This window comes from Dasypus novemcinctus, chromosome 2 (assembly GCF_030445035.2).
Source record: "Dasypus novemcinctus isolate mDasNov1 chromosome 2, mDasNov1.1.hap2, whole genome shotgun sequence".
Classification (NCBI taxonomy): Eukaryota; Metazoa; Chordata; class Mammalia; order Cingulata; family Dasypodidae; genus Dasypus; species Dasypus novemcinctus.
In genome coordinates, this window is record NC_080674.1 from 172,069,654 (window position 1) to 172,087,528 (window position 17,875).

Sequence of the window (17,875 nt, forward strand, 5' to 3'; positions counted from 1 at the left end):
CCCAAGTCAGTATTTCCCAGACAAAATAGGGCCAGGGACCAATGAAAGGGCCACAGAAGCCATTTTGACAATGGCTGTGCTTTCCTGGCCTATCCAGCAGATGAGCCTCTTTGTCAATCTGCTTTCTGCTGCCTTAAGGAGGCACTGTGTTTTCAGACCTTCATTGTCTCCACCCATGTCTGGAGTGGGATTGAAATAATGGCTCTGTCCAGGAAGGGGTAAAACAGCAGCTCAGAGCCAGAACACAGTGATCCAAATTTGCTGATCAAAAGCCACAGTCCATGCTTGGCCATGAACCCTTAATCCCTGTTTTTGGGGAAGAGGACTTCTACATCCCTCTCTGTCTGTAGGAGCCAGCCAGGTACTGGACCCTAAGCCTGCCACAAGAGTAGGGGATTTGTGCTGGCAGCTGCATGCAGTGAGCTACTCAACCTAACCTCTTATGTAGGAGAATAGCAAGTTTAAAAAGTGACATGATAACTAAAATTGTTTGAGAAGTAAGGAGTTGTAGGGTGTAACATCATCATCATTACAATCGTCATGGTAGGGAATACAAAAAAATATAATGAATAAAAAGGAAGTAAAATCAGGTTTCCTTTGAAAATAGGTGGGCAGCAAAATTTACATTGTTACTTTTCACATTTATCATGATCTTCCCTTGATTTGACATAATCTGGACCCAAGCTACTACATAATCTGGACCCAAGCTACTACTGCTAACATTTCATTTTTCACTCCACTCTTGTCACACGGGTGTTCCTGATTTTCCTCAAACATATCAAGCTTTGACCTGTGTTAGAGAAAGTAATTTGTTAGTTCCTCTGCCCAGCAAACCCTTCCCCAGGACCTCCAGATGACTCACTTCCTTGTTTCCATCATGCCTCTGTTTAAATATCACTTTCCTTACCTAAAATAGGACCCCACCCTCTTCATTCTCTACCTCCTAACTCTCTTGAATGTAGCTTTATTGCACTTATCACTACTTGAAATCATGCATTTAATTGCTTACCTGTTGCATGCCCCACCACTACAATGTATGTTCCACAAGGGCAGGGAATCTTGTTTATGTTCATTATGTTCATTATGTCTCCAGACTAGTACTTTGTACTTTGCAGATGATTAATAGTCATTTGTTAGAAGAGAGAACAGATGACTTCGTGTATCATGAAAATATGCTTTCGTTTTCCTCATCAAAGAGAAATGGGCTTTCCTTCCTAGCCTGCTTCCTTGAACCATGTGAAGGAAAATACAAGACTGATAACAATATACCAACTAATTAGTAGATGTGAAATGACAAAGCACATTCTTTCCTTTTAGATGCTTATACAAGAGCAGAAGTGGTTTATGAGTGGACCAGAGAGCCAGCACGCTCAGTGGTTGTAGCAGAAGATGGGTCACGCTTAAACCAGTATGATCTTCTTGGACAAACAGTAGACTCTGGAATTGTTCAGTCCAGTACAGGTGAGTGCCATTCGGTTACTGGATATGAAGAAGCAGAAAAACATTTTGCGAGAAACCTTCAGTAACACAACTAGAGAGAGAGAAAAAAATTGAACCGTGAATCAGGTGATCTGGGAACTAGTGTAAACTCTGTAGACCTGTGAACTTGGGCAGATCAGTTAATGCCTGGACCTCAGTTTCTTTGCAAATTAAACACTGGTGCAAGTAGTATAGCCTAGGGGCTAAGAATGTGAACTCTTGGGGAAAATGTCTGTATTAGGTCCTTACTCCTCCACCTACCTTGCAAGTTGATTGTAGTCATCTCAGAGGGTTGCTGAAAGGAATAAATTAAATCTATCACAATTGCCATAGAAATTAGAGCACTTATCACAATTTTTGGCAATAGAAAACTTATTAATGTGAGCCTATCTTCTAGGCTCCATTTATTGCCATGATTCAATGAATCTTGGTGAATTGCAGCAGTCATTAAAATATTTTAGGGAGGATGCCAAAAAGCCAAGTCCTTGTACAAATCCCTTCATATCTTTAGCCACAGATTTTCCTACAGCTAAAGCCCATAAAAACTGACCACATACTTGATCACTTCATTTTGGAATTAAAAGTACAGCAGGAGGGTAGCATCCTTTTTAATGTTGTAGCTGATTCTCTAATGATATACTTAGATAAGTATAAAATAAGAACTTGGTTGTGCAAGTATCCATTTATGAGTAATTGAAATATGATCACAAGGCCAAATAATTATAAATAAAATTTAGCCTCTGGGAATTAGGAAAACTTATGCCAAAATTCCAGTATTTAAAAATATGTTCCATACTGAATACTTAAAGGGTCAATGATACATTTTAAGGAAGTCTTTAAAAAGTTAAATGGTTCTCATTCACTTTAATTTAGGATTTCTAAAGAAAGACAATTTAGTAATAAATACGAGAAGGGTTGCTATTTTTCTCAGAAGGATTTCTTCCTTAGATTTCAAACTTTATATTGGGATCCAAACTTTCAAGTAATGGCCGGCATCTCTGACTGGGATTAGTGAGTAAGCTTTGCTTAGTAGGATCTTTTTTTATTTGCAAGAAGCTTAAAGGCATCCAAAGCTATCCTGGAAGCTTAAATGTTTTTTCTTGTTTTGAAAAATGGAGATGGTTCCTCCTCAGGTTTGCTTTTACTAGAAATATATGAGGCACAGGCAAAAGGGCCTAAGCTTTGCAAACAAAGAGGTAGAGGCTTCAAGCTGGATGCTGTGCAACTTAGAAGTTTTGTGACTTTGGGAAAGTCATTTATCCAATCCTAAACCTCAGCCTTTTCTAAGAAATGGAAATGGTAACTTTGCATTAAAGATGAGATAAAGAAAAACACCAATTAGAGTTTTATGTAATAGGTGCTCAAAATTGCTCCTAATAGCTGCCGCTGTAGTCCTGAAAATATGCCAGAAAATGGAAAATGGTGAGGATGTTCCTCAACATAACATATCCAAAAGGAAAACATACTAAATTGAGCAGGATTTACATTTTAAAAATTGAAAGCTATTATAAGATGGGTATTGTGGTAGACCCTAGAGATGCAGTGATAGACAAGGAACAGATCTTGCCCTCATGGAATTAAATTTCAAGTGGAGACAAACACATAAACTAATTTTGAAAATGGGTGATAAGAGCTATGATTAATAATTTTGTGAGGGCAGGAGTTGTGTTTGTCTTCTCTATCTGTATCATTTACTGTGTGATACAGTGAGAGGTACTCAATGAGTATTTAGAATGAAGGAATAATAATAATAATAATAATAATAATAATAATAATAAAAAGAATCCAATCTAGGATAATGAAGGAAAGAATGCTGCAAAAAGAGTTGACTTCATTTTCTTAGTCAATATTCATTAGTGGACCAAATAATCACAGTTCTAGGCTCAGGGCACTCAAAGTGATAATACAGGCCTTAGCCACAAAGAACTCTCCATCTATTATTATGGGAGTGGGAATTGGAGGATGCCAGGGAAACAAATAATTCAAATGCAATAGTTTACATACAGTGGTAAAGTAGATAAAAACCTTATTTGTGGGAATGTGGGAGTGCCACCATTCTGTTTCTAGTGCTGATGACTTTGGCCATGCCATAGCAAACTTGTTTATGCTCCAGTTCCTATCTGCAAAATGAGTGGCTTAGTCAAATAACCTTGAAGTCTTCTCTGACCCATGGCTTCCTAAGGATTCAGTCTGTCTATGTTCTAGCTACTTATGAGTTATACAGACAATAAGGGGATAATGGGGAGGGAGCAGTGGCTTAACCCATTGCCACCAAGCTGTCTGGACCTCATAGGCTGTGATATTTAGAAGTCATGCAATGCTATAGCAGCAAGTTTACCAACACAAAATGAGAACTTTCCCTTGACAATCCCGTAATGGACAGGCAGAAACCTTAAAGGCGGGGAGAATAATGAGTGAATTCTACAATAAGGGAACTCAGTGTGATGTACATTTTTAACTCCATTAGGTACAATGAGAGACTGAACTACACTTCCTTTAGGCCCACTTTAGCCCATCGGAGTCCACCTTAATAGATTTCAGTGGGAAGAAACAAAGATCTTTGTGTAAAGTCTCTGACAGAATATTTCATATCCCTTTGTGGTGCCTGAAACACTAAGAGAAAGGAGACTGAGTGCTATTACCTCCCTGTGTCTGCCAGAAGATGAGAGAATGATAGCAGGAGAGGACACACACATTGAGAGTGATCAGTGAAACAGCACCTATCGCTCCTTAAAATTCTTCCCGGGGAATCAATTAACTCAGATCAACTCTTAGAAGCTGAAGTGTTACTCCACCTGCTTGCCACCAACACTCACGTGTGTGCACACTTTCAGACACTACCAGTGGCTTCTTTCAGATCAGAAATCTCTAGATCAATTCAATAACATGTGAAAGATGGGGATACTAACCCAATATTTCTATTTCGGAATGCAGTGCAAACACTAGAGGCACAATTCCTTCCTTGAAGTGAGATTTAGGGGCAGAAAATAAGGTGGGCCTTGTTTGGAAGTTCACTCATTCACCCAGAAAAGCAAATCCATTAAAAGCACACAGGAAAGGTAAATTCAGCTAGCTTTCCAATGCAGAATAATTCTCTCTTAGTCTTTCTTTTGATCACTTATTCCTTCAGTCATTTGCTGGTTTTCTGAGTCTGATACTGTATCTGGGGCTTGGGAAGGGCAATTCTAGACACATATCTCCCACCATCAAGCAAGTCATGGGGGCGTGATAACATGTACTGGCACTGCTCTAGCCCTCACATCTAATCTGCATAGGGATCCTAGGTTATAGGTAGTCTTATTCCCATTTTACAGATAGGATATGACTGAGGACCCAAGAAGCTTAACAGTTTCTCCAAGGTCACATAGCTGGGAGGTGGCAGAGCGGGGATTTAAATCTGGGTAGTCTTGCTGTAAAGTACGTTCTCTCAACCACATGACATAACAGGAAAGACAGACAAGTGTGAAAATGCAGTAGTGGAGCGCAGTGCAACATCGTGGTTAACAGTGTGGACTGAGGACTTACCCCGTGAGGTTTGAAAGGGGTTGAAAGATTGATAAAAGGAAAGCCTTTTATTAATCACATGATTTTTGGGAAGTCTTTAAATCTCTGTTTATTTTTTTCTCATGTGTTATTTAGAGATAATAAGAATATCTACTTCATAAACTACTGAGATTGAAATAAGAAACTGCTCAGCTGAATAACTAGCACATAAAATCTATGCCACAAATGTTAAGAAATATGATTCATAATAGCATTTGTGATAGTAAAAGAGAGCTACATGATGGCCTAGGTGGGGAACAGGCCATTTCTGCTTGGGGTATCAGGGAAGGCAGGTTGGAACTCTACTCCTACCCTAAACCTGACCCTCTGTCTCTTTTCAACACACCGTATCGTGCTTCCTATGTAACTCTTTAAGGAGGGCACATGCAAAAATGACAACAGTGATTAAAGGAAGTGAAGATATGACATACACAGAAGTAAAAAAAATTAAAATTAGTCATTAGGCATAAGAAGATCAAGAGCCAGACAATAATAAGGAATATATAATATGCACTGTTTTTTAAAGCATATGATGATGACTTGGAAGGTCTCCATAATTAACTGGGTTAGTTTGTTAACAGTGTCTCTTCTTTACAAATGATTATTTTTAATCCTTAAGGCAAATGACCAAGGAAATTATGGGATCCTCTTTCTTAGAGACAGATTATTCTCTTGACGAGTTGATTTAGGAATGACCCTGCAGGTTCCAAATGAATGAGGAAAGAAACTATCTTTCCTCTCACCTGACCATGAAGCTACCGTGGTCATCACCATTCATCAGAGGGGCCCCAGGCCACCCAATTAAGGGGTTTAATACACATAATTATAACCATAGTCTGTTAAAGTTGGAACAAAAGAGTTCATTTGTGATCTGTTCAGCTTTTTTTGAATGAAGAAACAGGTCCAGGGAGGGCAAATGGGGTAGACTTATCACATTCATCACCTTCCTGCTGGTTTACTACTCTTTGATATTAAATATCACCTCCTTTTTCAATAATATTTTGAATGCATTGAAACTGTTCATGAGAATACCATGTTTTAGGAAACTTGGATAGAAAATGATAACTTTACATACTGTTAATATTCATTATGATCTTGTTAAATGCATGGCTGCATGATTTCCTGAACTGTAGAGCAAATGCAATTCTATCTTTTCTTAATTTATAATCTAAATCTGCACAAAACTGATTTCTTAAAAGAATTTTCACATCTCTTGTACATTTTATTAGCAGGGCATTTCAGGGAATAATTATGTTAAATATTACCATTTCAGCAGAGCAGATTTAGCTCAGTGGTTGAGCACCTTCTTCACACATGTGAGGTCTTGGTTTCAATCCACAATACCTTCTAAAATAAATAAATACATACATACTATCCATTCATTTGGCCAAATAAGGAATCTGAATCCAAATGAATTTAACTAAGACGTTTGCCTTCAAGTAGGTAACATTTAAGAAAGCAAAGGTAAAATCCCAGGTCTAAAAAAGAAACCCTCCGTGTTGTTTCACAAACTTATATCCCTACTTTCTTCATCCACTCTTCTTAATTTTATATTGTAATATACCAGAAATATTGTTACCTCTAATGTATAAGCTTCCCTGAGGCCTAGATGAGGCACAAGAGTATTTGAACTATTTTTCTTCTAGATTGTTGAATTGTAGGAAAAAAAAAAAACATTTCAGTTGCTTAGTGCATAAGTACTTGATGTCTAGACATACTCCTTCAATCCTATTCAGTAGTCTGATTTTTGTTGTGTTTTTCTTTCATTTTTAAACTATTACAATATGGACTATGATGTCACTGTCTTTTCCTTTACTTGTTTAAAATTTGTAATAATACTTTTAGGTTTTTTTAATTCAAGAAGATAGCTCAAAAATTTGAAGTCCTCCTATTTTTTATTTAATCTGTTAGAGAGGAAAGGTTTATAAAATATATAAATAATGCCAAGTAATAACTCTTCAGATCTACCAAAGTCATATTCTTTGGGAAACTTCCCAAAATGTCACACTGCAAACAACAAAAGATGATAATGGAAGATAGAGAGACACTCATCTTTCTGACATTATATGAAAGGTCCTTTTATTCTTGTTTCATTTGAGATGGTGATATTTGCAGGCCACGATTGCGTGCATTGTTAGGAATGACAATGCGCAAGCATTGGAGGGTACATGGAACAGGGATAGCAGAGTCCTGGAGACACTGGTATCTGTATTTTTCTCAAATTTTCTTTTACTTCTTTCTTTTTCAAATGCCCTTAAAGACACTTGAAGAATATATGTATATATGTCCATGACCAGAGGCATATACAGAAAATAAAAATTAATTTACTAGTTAGTAAACAGTTTATTTGCCCTTCAAAGGAGAGATGCTAGTGGATTTTAATCTGGTAGAATGGCATGAAGCTTCAGTGCATCCATTTCCAGCACAGGTCTCGGTTGTATACTGAGGGCACATAAAGTCATGCTAGATTCAAAGTACCAACCCTCTCCTCAATTACTTTTCAATTTAGTAGGAAGCATAAAAGCACATACATAACTAAAATATGAAGTATGAGATATTATCAGAAAGATAAACAAGAATCTATAATATATTATTGACACTTAGTAAGTGTCAATAAATGCCAGGTGTTATCAATGAATAACAATTATAATGAAAGCATGCATACATGGCTGCAGATGATTTTCTGCTGTATTGAATGAATGCATTTCCACTACTAGTATTCTTGCCAGTTCTGATTGAGGAGTATAGGGAAGAAAATTGAGAAAAGACTTACAATTAGTTTTAAAACTCTTATGCAACATTAACTTAATTTGAGTCCTGGTATTTATACTCCCCATTCTAGAGTTTAATCTAGAATAGAGGCCAGGAGTCCTGCCAAATATCCCACAAATGTATATGACGGTCCCTTACAAAAAAGAACTTTCTAATTTCAGTGGTGGATGAAGATTGTGGTTAATAGTATAAATATAAGAACACTTTTCTTTTACAAAATGCCAAGAATATGGTGATAGATGGGAAAATTACAACTAATGTAACTTATGGACACTAGTTAACAGTAATATTGTAATATTCTGCAGCAGTGGCAAGCATATATTATTTCAATACTAAGGGACAACAATATGGAAGTATAAGGGGGTATGGGGTTTTTTTCCTCTTGGAGTAATGAAAACATTCTAAAATTGACAGCATATCTCTGTGATGAAAATGAGAGCTACTGAGCATACACTTTGAATGGACTGTACAAAGCGTGGGACTATATAGTGGAGGGAATCCAGTGGTGGGTCATCAGTGTGGTTAACAGGACAAATATAATATTTTCTCCTGAACAATAACAAATATGTAGTACTAATATAGGGTCTTAATAATTAGGTGGGTTGAGGGAAAATTTACCAAATATAAGATATTTAGTAGTACTATTTTGACGATGCTGTTTCATAGTTTAGAACAAATGTTTCACAACAATGCAGGTGGTGGTGGTAGGGAGATATATGGGAGCCTTGTATGATGATATGCATGTTTGTTTTGCAAATTCACAAATTTTACTATATAGTTATTATTTATGCATGTTCATGTATGAATGATAAATATTTCAATAAATTTTAAGCACAAAAGAACTATCTTATGCGAAATGTCAATAGTGCTGAGGTTGAGAAAACCTGATGTAGGTAATGGGGATCCATTAAGGTATTTGAATTGAGAAAATGAGTGGCATCATCACATGCATACTTTAAAAAAATCATTCTGACATCAAATTTAGGGAAAATTGGAATTAGCGGCTAGAAGCACAGATGACAGTTAAAAGATTATTGTAAGAAATCTACAAAGGAGATAAAGGCAGTGACCCTGAGATAAAGATAAAGAGACCTGGAGATACTTCACAGGTGAAACTGAAATTGTGATAATCAAATGAATCCTTCCTTGCTCTTTCCAGAGCACCACTGCCCATCCAAGGATGCAACCTAGATTTTCAAACTGAATGAAAACAAAGATGAAAGTGTCACAGGTAGAGAAGCAACACGGCTGTGTGCTAGGAAAGGTTAGCTAATGTCAAATTTGAACATATTCAGTTGGTGGCATGAGTGCAGAATCAATATCTGAGATGCCTAGTAGGCATTTGTAAATACAGGTCTTGATATTGACAGTGAGGTCACTTAACAGATATAGGTTTGGCAGGGGTGAGGTTGAGAACTCCCTGGTATAATCCAGAAGAGAGTTCAGAACAGAATTATACCAGGGATGCCTGCATTTACTTTACAGAAAGAGGAAGAGAAATGCCTGACAGAGAGAAAGAACTCAATAAATAATTTCTGATTGAAATAACTAATGAATTAGCCCTAGAAACTGAAAATAAGTGATACAAGGAGAATGTGAATCAAGAGCGTGCTATCAAGAAGGTAGGGTTATTCAGCATTTCTCAGTACTTAAGCCTGCATAGAAGGTGAGCAGCCAGCTTGAAGAATGAGAAAAGGGTTTTTGTTAAGGAGATTATTCAGCAGTTTTAGTCACATTATAGCAGTTGAAGCTGGACGTTCATGGGCTGAGTAAAAATGGCAAGTCAAGTAGGGAGAAGTTTGGAAGCAAAGGAGAAAGGTGGAGAAATGCAATTACTAAAGAGAGGAAGGCTATATTAGCCAGAACAGTTCTGTTTCTCTCCAAATGACCTACAGATAGGAAAGCATATGCTCTGAGTGAAGAAGGCTAATATTTTCAGGAATTGTAATTGAGAAAGCCTAACATCAACAACCACAAATTACAAACCTTCCCACAATGCAGTTTGTGTTCTCAATTGCTTGGTGCCTCTGAAGTCAGAATTTAAAGGGTAGAAGGACCTTGGAGCACTCTTAGCTAGTCTCTTCGTTCCCAGACCAGGCTAGGCATTGGGACATGCTCAAAAGCTGATTATGCACACAGATTTCCCAGGCCCCACCACAAAGATCGTTAACGTATCTAGGTGAAACCCAAAGAACTGCATGTTTCAAAAATGTCCTAGGTGATTCTCACAAAGGTGTTCTCCAATGTAAATTTTGAGAAGCACTGGATTCCAGCCCATACTCCTCATTTTGCAGATCAGACCAAGCTAAGTGATTCACACCAGAGGCTAGCATTCAGGTGTCCTGACTTGTACACCAAAGCTCCTTCATGAGACATCTTGAAACTGTCCTGCGATGGACACACTGGGGATCTGTTCTGCTTCTGATCCATTGAGGTGTGCCATCAGGATCTAGCACAGTGCTTTCACAGGCAGCAAAGCCAGTCTGTAAATATATTTTCAAAAGTATCCCTTACATTAGTGATGCACAGGACTCGGCCCATGAGAACGTGGGTGAGAATTTAGGATTACCATCTCATCCTCACATTCACCTTGGCAAATAGAAAAGGTGCTTCCTTTCTCTTCTGCGTAAAAGCGTTTCTCTCCAGGAAACAGGTGTCAATGTGGAAAGGATGTGTCTAACTCAGAAACCTTTGCTGCTGCTGAAAACCTCAGAGATAATGTCTTTTCAAGGTCAAACTATTCAACCTTTCTGTCTGTTTCACCCTCCAGGAGAATATGTTGTTATGACCACTCACTTCCACTTGAAGAGAAAGATTGGCTATTTTGTTATTCAAACATACCTGCCATGCATAATGACAGTTATTCTCTCCCAAGTCTCTTTCTGGCTCAACAGAGAATCCGTACCAGCAAGAACTGTCTTTGGTAAGTGCAAATCAACACATGCAAACAAGAATATGGAGGGGCAAGTTATAGCATATCTATACGATTGCAAATACAATGAAAGTGATTATACATGTGAATCTGAACTCAGTGCAGCATTCCTTAAATAATTTAAAAAGTATGTAATATATGCCCCAGAACTTTCTGTAACATCCCCAAAGCTCTAAGTAAGTCTATTTCCTATAATTTTTACCATGTATCTAAAATTTGATTTAACAAAAATCTCACACTGAGTGTTCTTAATCCTATCACTTTCTAACGAAGTTGCAAAGATTATCTACCTTGGAATCCATGGAATCCTGGAGAACATTGGATAAATCAGTTTTAGAGCAATTGGCTACTTGAATACAGATGCTAGATGATTTTCTAATAATAATCAACAGGGGGAATTATAACTGTGAGTTTTAGAAGCATGGGATGGCAATATCTTCCACTGCAATAATTTCTTTATCATTTTTAAGGTGTTTTCACATATTATATCATTTAATCCTAACAACAATCCTGTGAATGGCTGGGCAGAAATTTCCCTCTCCTAGAATTTCAGTAGTGGAATAGACAAATCCAAATCATACCTTTTACAGATGAGACTGAGTTCCCTAGAGGTTAACTGATGTACCCACAGCCACACAGCTAATAAGTGGTGAGATTGGGACTTGTCATTTGAAAAGGTCAAGAATCTTTCCACCCAGTGTAGCCTGATGCACCACTGAAAGATTATTGTGAATTATTTTTCCTATGCTTCCAAATGCCTTAAAAGGAAACTTACAGCATTGTACTTCTGTATGTAGTTCAGTGAATTATATATAGTAGGTTAAGTGATCACATTAATGGTTATCGTTCACATACGAACTCATATGATTATTTAAGTAAACAAGTCTGATTTGAAAATCTGCTTTGAATACAGCTAATTTGAATCAGTAGAAAATGACTTGTAGAATAAGGAAGATGAGGCAACATTAGCAAAAAGGAAAGATCATGGAATTTTGACTCTGACAAACTTGTACTCAAATTTTGGTTTTATCACTGAATGGTGTGGTCTCAAGCAAGTTACATAAAGCTATTTTTTACTATATGCATATATATCATATATTTTATATACAAATATATATATTACATGTCCCAGAAAATTCTTCAAAAGAGTAGCACTTTAGAATAGGGTAAAATAGTATAAGAAAATTTAATAAAGTGACAATTTATTACCCTCAGGTAATTCAATTCTCATCAATGACTTCTTGGTTTATTCATTTGGAATATACAGATAGAATATTAAACAGACCTGAGGCTTTAGGAATTTCTCATGCATCAGCAGCTGAGAACATCTAAAATTTCTATTTTAAAGAGTTGAGGAGAGTGAGGAATATTTTTCTCCTTTCCTATCCAAGACACCATGTTTGAGCTCCCCATTCCAAGGGGGGGGGGGGGGTCCACTATCTTCTTAATAGTTCCTAAATAGCAGAGCAGTTTATTCTTCCAAGATTTCTCCTCCCGTGTGGACTACCATGAGTCATAAACTAATTACACTGGGATTAAGACTCATCCAGCCCAAGCCAAATGGAATCAAATAGAAACCACATTCTGTACACATACTGTCAATTTCCCTTTGGGCAAATAGACTGGCCTCAAATATTAAATTTTGTGGTATGAAATCTGCATACTCATTTAATTTCTTTCTTTGCAGGAGTAACAACTGTGCTCACCATGACAACTTTGAGTATCAGTGCCAGAAATTCCCTCCCTAAGGTGGCATATGCTACAGCCATGGATTGGTTTATTGCAGTGTGCTATGCCTTTGTGTTCTCAGCTCTCATTGAGTTTGCCACAGTGAATTATTTCACCAAGAGAGGTTATGCATGGGACGGCAAAAGTGTGGTTCCAGAAAAGGTAAATGCTTCAGTGGCTCTGTGATGTTTGTCACCATTATTCATTCCCTAAACCAATGAGCTGGAACATTTGGGCCCAGGGGATTGGATGAAGCCTGCAGGGATGAGTTAATATGGATTCTTTTTTCCTGATGTCATAAATGACTAGACAATATGATGGTTTTGTTATGGCTAAAGGGAGAGATTATTTGCGTGAAATAGATGTGCCAAGTAGAGGAGAGGAATAAAGAAGAGATACTAAAGTAAACATTTCTATTCAAACATGCTATCCTTTGGTCTCCATGGACTTGGGAAGTTTGAGCAAATGAGGAGCAAATAAACTTACCAGATCCATTGCATTTTTAATAATGGTTGTTTTCTGAGCTTAATCATGTTAGTCATAAATATTATCATTGTAATACCTCAGTTGAACTGTGTTTCCAAAACACATTCTCTTCAATTTCCAGTGAAGTTAAGGGAAGGAAACACATTTTCTCTTTTCAAAGTAGAGATTGGCCTCAGGGATGGCAACACACTACACCACAGAGAAATTCCTCATTGCAGTAAATGATCAAGTACAGAATAGTGCCGCTTCCCTCCATTAGGACCTATTTTATAGTGTGGATGTTAAGTCACATTTCTGAAGGATATTTCTATTTCTGGGCTTGGAAGGGGAAAAAATATTAAAATTCCAGTGAGCATTGGGCTGCTGGTAAGGGGCACAAAGTCAGACAATGAGCTTTCAAGATTTCTGGAAGTCATCTGGGAAGAGTCACTTTAGAGAAGCTTTTCTCAAATTCTGTTCCATAGATTACAAGTCTTTTGAAATATTGAACCACCAGATTAAATACACTGAATAGCCCCACTTTTATAATGTGCCCACTTGATACCTGGTGAGAAGGAGCAAATAATAATTGTCTTAGCAATTTACTGCTAAGAAACAAGCCACCCAAAGCTTAACGACGTGCAGCGACAACCCATTACTTGCCCGTGTTTCTGCCTCTTGGTCTGGGAACAGCCTGGCATGGTCTGTTAGTCTGACGAGGCTCAGTCACAGGGCTGCAGTCATCTAGAGGCTGCATCCAGGAGAGGGTACTAGATGGTCTCTCTCACTTGTCTGGGGCTGTGATGTTGACTGTCAGGCAGACCTCTCCTTGCACAAGGTCTCTGGTCATTCAGGATTCTGTTTCAAGCTTTTTCACAAGTTCCAGGAAGGTTAGGGCTGAGGATGTAATTCCTTTTAAGACCAGGTTCCTTTGAACAGCATTATTTTGTAAAGTTCCAAGGCCAGACTAGATAAAAGAAGTGGAAGGAGCTAGAAAAGACTGTCTGTATTTTCAATTTATCCCAATAATATAGTTTTAAATTGATTTCTTAGATTTAAAATAAAGTGCAGTTCCAAACTGAGTCACTTTGCTCTGCAATTTACAACCTCGCTTCCTGTAATTTACTAAACAAAATGCTTTACTGTTTTCTTCTACAGCCAAAGAAAGTGAAGGATCCTCTCATTAAGAAAAACAACACTTATGCTCCAACAGCAACCAGTTATACCCCTAATTTGGCCAGGGGTGACCCTGGCTTAGCAACCATTGCTAAAAGTGCGACCATAGAACCCAAAGAAGTCAAGCCTGAAACAAAACCACCAGAACCCAAGAAAACCTTTAACAGTGTCAGCAAAATAGATCGACTGTCAAGAATAGCCTTCCCACTGCTATTTGGAATCTTTAACTTAGTCTATTGGGCTACGTATTTAAACCGAGAGCCTCAACTAAAAGCCCCCACACCACATCAATAGATCCTTCCAGTCCCATTCCGTTGAGTCAGTCCTCTGCATTGGGAATTCCTTTCTGTTCTCAGTGCAGCAATTCCCATCTGCTTTATTGCCTCTGTCTTAAAGAATTTGAAGGTTTCCTTATTCCCATAATTCACACAAGATCCAGAGACCCCTGTCTGGCAGTCCAGAGCAGAGCAGAATGTCCAGCTGGAAGACAGGCTTCTGGGAGAGGGAGCAAGAGAGCAGCACCACAGCAGAAGGAGACAGATGAAAGGTATAGGAAAGGAGAGGAAAGAGGGCCCAAGGAAATGAAGAAAAGTAGAGGAAAAATAAAACTTACTAGAACCCCAGCTCATTTGTAGATACATACTTCCACATATTCTAAAAATGATACTGTATATGTCCAAAGTATTTTTACATGAAGGTGTTAAAAGAATACATTATACATGTTTAATGAAAAAGAAAAGTATCTGTCTTTATGGCACAAACTACTTTGTGCTTACATTTTTGTTTTGTTCTTTAAAAAGATGTCAGACTTTAACATTTTGCCCCCAAAGCTAAAACTCCCGACTCTTTCTCTTTTTTAAATATGGCTAATACCATTATTGTATTGCTAAATGCTATTTTAAAATTCATAGACACTTCATATGCAAAGGTGCAGTTCATCACTGTAGCACATTTAATAACAGTGGAGAGGAATGTTTTCAATAGGCTACTTCACTATTATCTGAGCTTTTACCACTAGATTCAATGACGAATCATTTTAACAGAGACATACATGAAATAGAAACTTTAAAAAAATTAAGTAAAAAATTAAAAATATATTCCCTTTCCCACTGTATCTATTTCCAGATAGCACATGGGTCTAAAAACCACTTGATTCTCATTGTGAAGATATTTTCAGAGGGGTGAAATATTTTGCAAGGTCTAGAATTGTTGAATGTATTATTTTATATAACAGTGCATTAAAAGCTTTAGATTGAAATTTATGACTAGCAAACAAACTAGACTATATAAATTATGTATGTAAATATACAGCATGAGATTGTACATTTTTATCTTTTTTTAAAAGTTGCGCTCTTAAAATACTGTGTAGGACTCACTGTTCTTAGCTGTAGAGTGTTGATAAATGCTGCAGCAATGCATTTAGAGCCTGCATTTAAGAACAGAACAGCCCATAAGAATCGAATGGAAGTTTAAATATATGGGTATGATGTCCGCTAATGTAGAGAAACTATAATTTCAAACTGTTGTCCAGAATACAGTAGATCAGTTGCTCTCTGCTCAAGTCATTCTGCATTTCTCTATTTTAAGTTATTGTATATAAAAAAAATTGGAAAAGCATTAGTTGGAGCTAGAAAATCAACTGTATATTACTGCTATACTTGCTGATACCAACTGTTTCAATAAGTGTTAACATATGTAGCATTAAATATAAAAACACATTAAAGATTGTACAGGAAATAGCTTTTATTGAGTAATATTACCCTTCATTTATACTGTAGCAATATATTTGTAAGGATACTATGTAAGGGCTTTAAACACAAGAGGTTCATTGCTATTCTTCATGACAAATTCTAGTCTGTTCCATTACTGCCCAGAAGTTTAGAGATAAAATATTTATGCAGAAGGAGTTTTTGAAGTCTTCTTTTATCTGATAGAGTTTCACAGGTATTTAGATTTAGCATCCAGAACCAACAGGCCATAGTCTAAAATACTACAACCTAAATCTTTTGGCATAATTGTCCAATGAGATAGTTGGATGCATACCCAAGTTTTGAGCAGTGTTTCATTTTTTTTTCCACAAAAAGCTGCTCTTCAATGATGTAGGAAAATATGCCATTTGTGTTTCTTTAAACAAATTGTGGTTTTCTTTTTAAATGTGCTTTATTGTTTGATTTGGCCCTGTCTACATTTAATGAGGTAAGCCAAAAAAGGCTGAGCCAAGGATGTTTCATCATTCATTATCATGTGTAGATACTCTGTATAGAAAATAAAATAAAATATGCTCTAACTTCTGTGTTGCTGTTTATCTTGTTATTTTTCGGCATTAAACTATTGTGTTTACTGAGGGCATTTTATCTTCCAGTCTCCTCATGGATAATTTTTGGTCTGTATGTTACACATTAGATGTGAATATTTCTTATTAGTCTGCTTTCTGCTATGCAATGACTGCATTTCTATCATTTTTTAGTTTGTTAGTACATGTGGGTAGTATCCTATTGTATAAATTGATTGCACAGTTTATCAAAGACAGATTATTCTATGTAGCTTTTCTACAGTGCTTTGCTAAACCATGTAATACTAGTTAAGTCTTCCTTGAAAATAAAGATACACTCTTATAAAGGAGAGTTCCTGTTTACTCCCAGGAAAATTTTTTAAAAGATGACACTGAATGTTTATTGCACCTTAGTGCAGTGAAGTGGCAATAAAAACTAACATGAGTCAAGGTTGTTTATGGCAGATGCATGTGTTGCTTTATAGAGTTTAGCAAAAGCTCTTAATTTTATGTCATAATGTACTCTATTATAATAATAAAGCTAATGTTATTCAATAACAAAATGCAATGCTTGACTCTCTTTTCATATTATCAGCAGGACCTTCCATTGCTTTCTTTTAAACAATTTTCAGGTTAGAAGCACCAAAAAGTGGCAAGTACAGCAGGATTCTAGGCCACTCAGAAGATCTCTGCAGTTGTATCAGTAGTATGATCCCAAACTCTGAGTTTTTAGAAGTCACTTTAAAAAGAGAAATTTATTCAATACCTGGTATTGGTGTTAATAAGAAAGCATTAACTTAAAAATTTTTAAACAAATGATAGAATCAAAATGCTGACATGAAAATGGAGTTTGTTTACCTCTGTTGTTAATATAGCAAATTCATTTTCTGATCTACTTCCAGCTTTCTGTGGGAGAAATATGAGCATTTTAGTTTGAAAAGCTTACAGGTGACTTAAACAAGTAGCCAATGTTAAAAACTATTGCACTGCATTGTTAATACTTAGAATTTTCTTCTGTAACATTCCTTAATGTTTCTATAAGCACAAAGTAAGATCAAACTACAGAATATTTATAGTCATTTGAAAGAAATCTGAAAAATTCTTTCAGTGTTAGGTTTAAGATTTTATCTAATTTCTATGACTAGACCCCTGAACCAAAATATTTCCATGTCAGAGGATCATCATGGAGAAACAAAGTAAATTTTAACAAATAAAATATATATCTTCCGAAGAAGATATATGTTCTTTGTTAAGTAAGGTACTTGATGATGGGGATGTGAAGATGAATATTTCATGGCCTCTTTCTTTATGAAAATCACAGTACTGGCGAAAGGAAGACAGAAAATCAAAGATAAGAATATAAATGGTATGATAATGCTAAGAGATACATAAGAGGGACAGTTTGTCCCTTTTCATAAGATTGGTGAAGTGGATTTGTAGAAACTAATATTGTATAAGCTGCAACTTGAATTATAAGAAAGAATTGAAATGGTCCTGGATCAGGAGTT

At 36.6% G+C, this 17,875-nt stretch overlaps 1 protein-coding gene across 2 annotated transcripts in view; it reads left to right on the forward strand.

Annotated features, from left to right (window-relative positions):
• The window catches only part of GABRA1 (gamma-aminobutyric acid type A receptor subunit alpha1), a 54,922-nt gene extending 37,992 nt beyond the window's left edge, over nt 1-16,930 (forward strand). For both annotated transcript variants that reach the window (XM_004450562.4, XM_058281859.1), the window contains exons 7-10: nt 1,318-1,461; nt 10,565-10,717; nt 12,414-12,616; nt 14,078-16,930. In XM_004450562.4, coding sequence (XP_004450619.3) covers nt 1,318-1,461; nt 10,565-10,717; nt 12,414-12,616; nt 14,078-14,389 — 812 coding nt within the window. In that variant the 3' untranslated portion in view covers nt 14,390-16,930. The remainder of the gene's footprint in view (nt 1-1,317; nt 1,462-10,564; nt 10,718-12,413; nt 12,617-14,077) is intronic.
• The last annotated feature ends 945 nt before the right edge of the window (nt 16,931-17,875 follow it).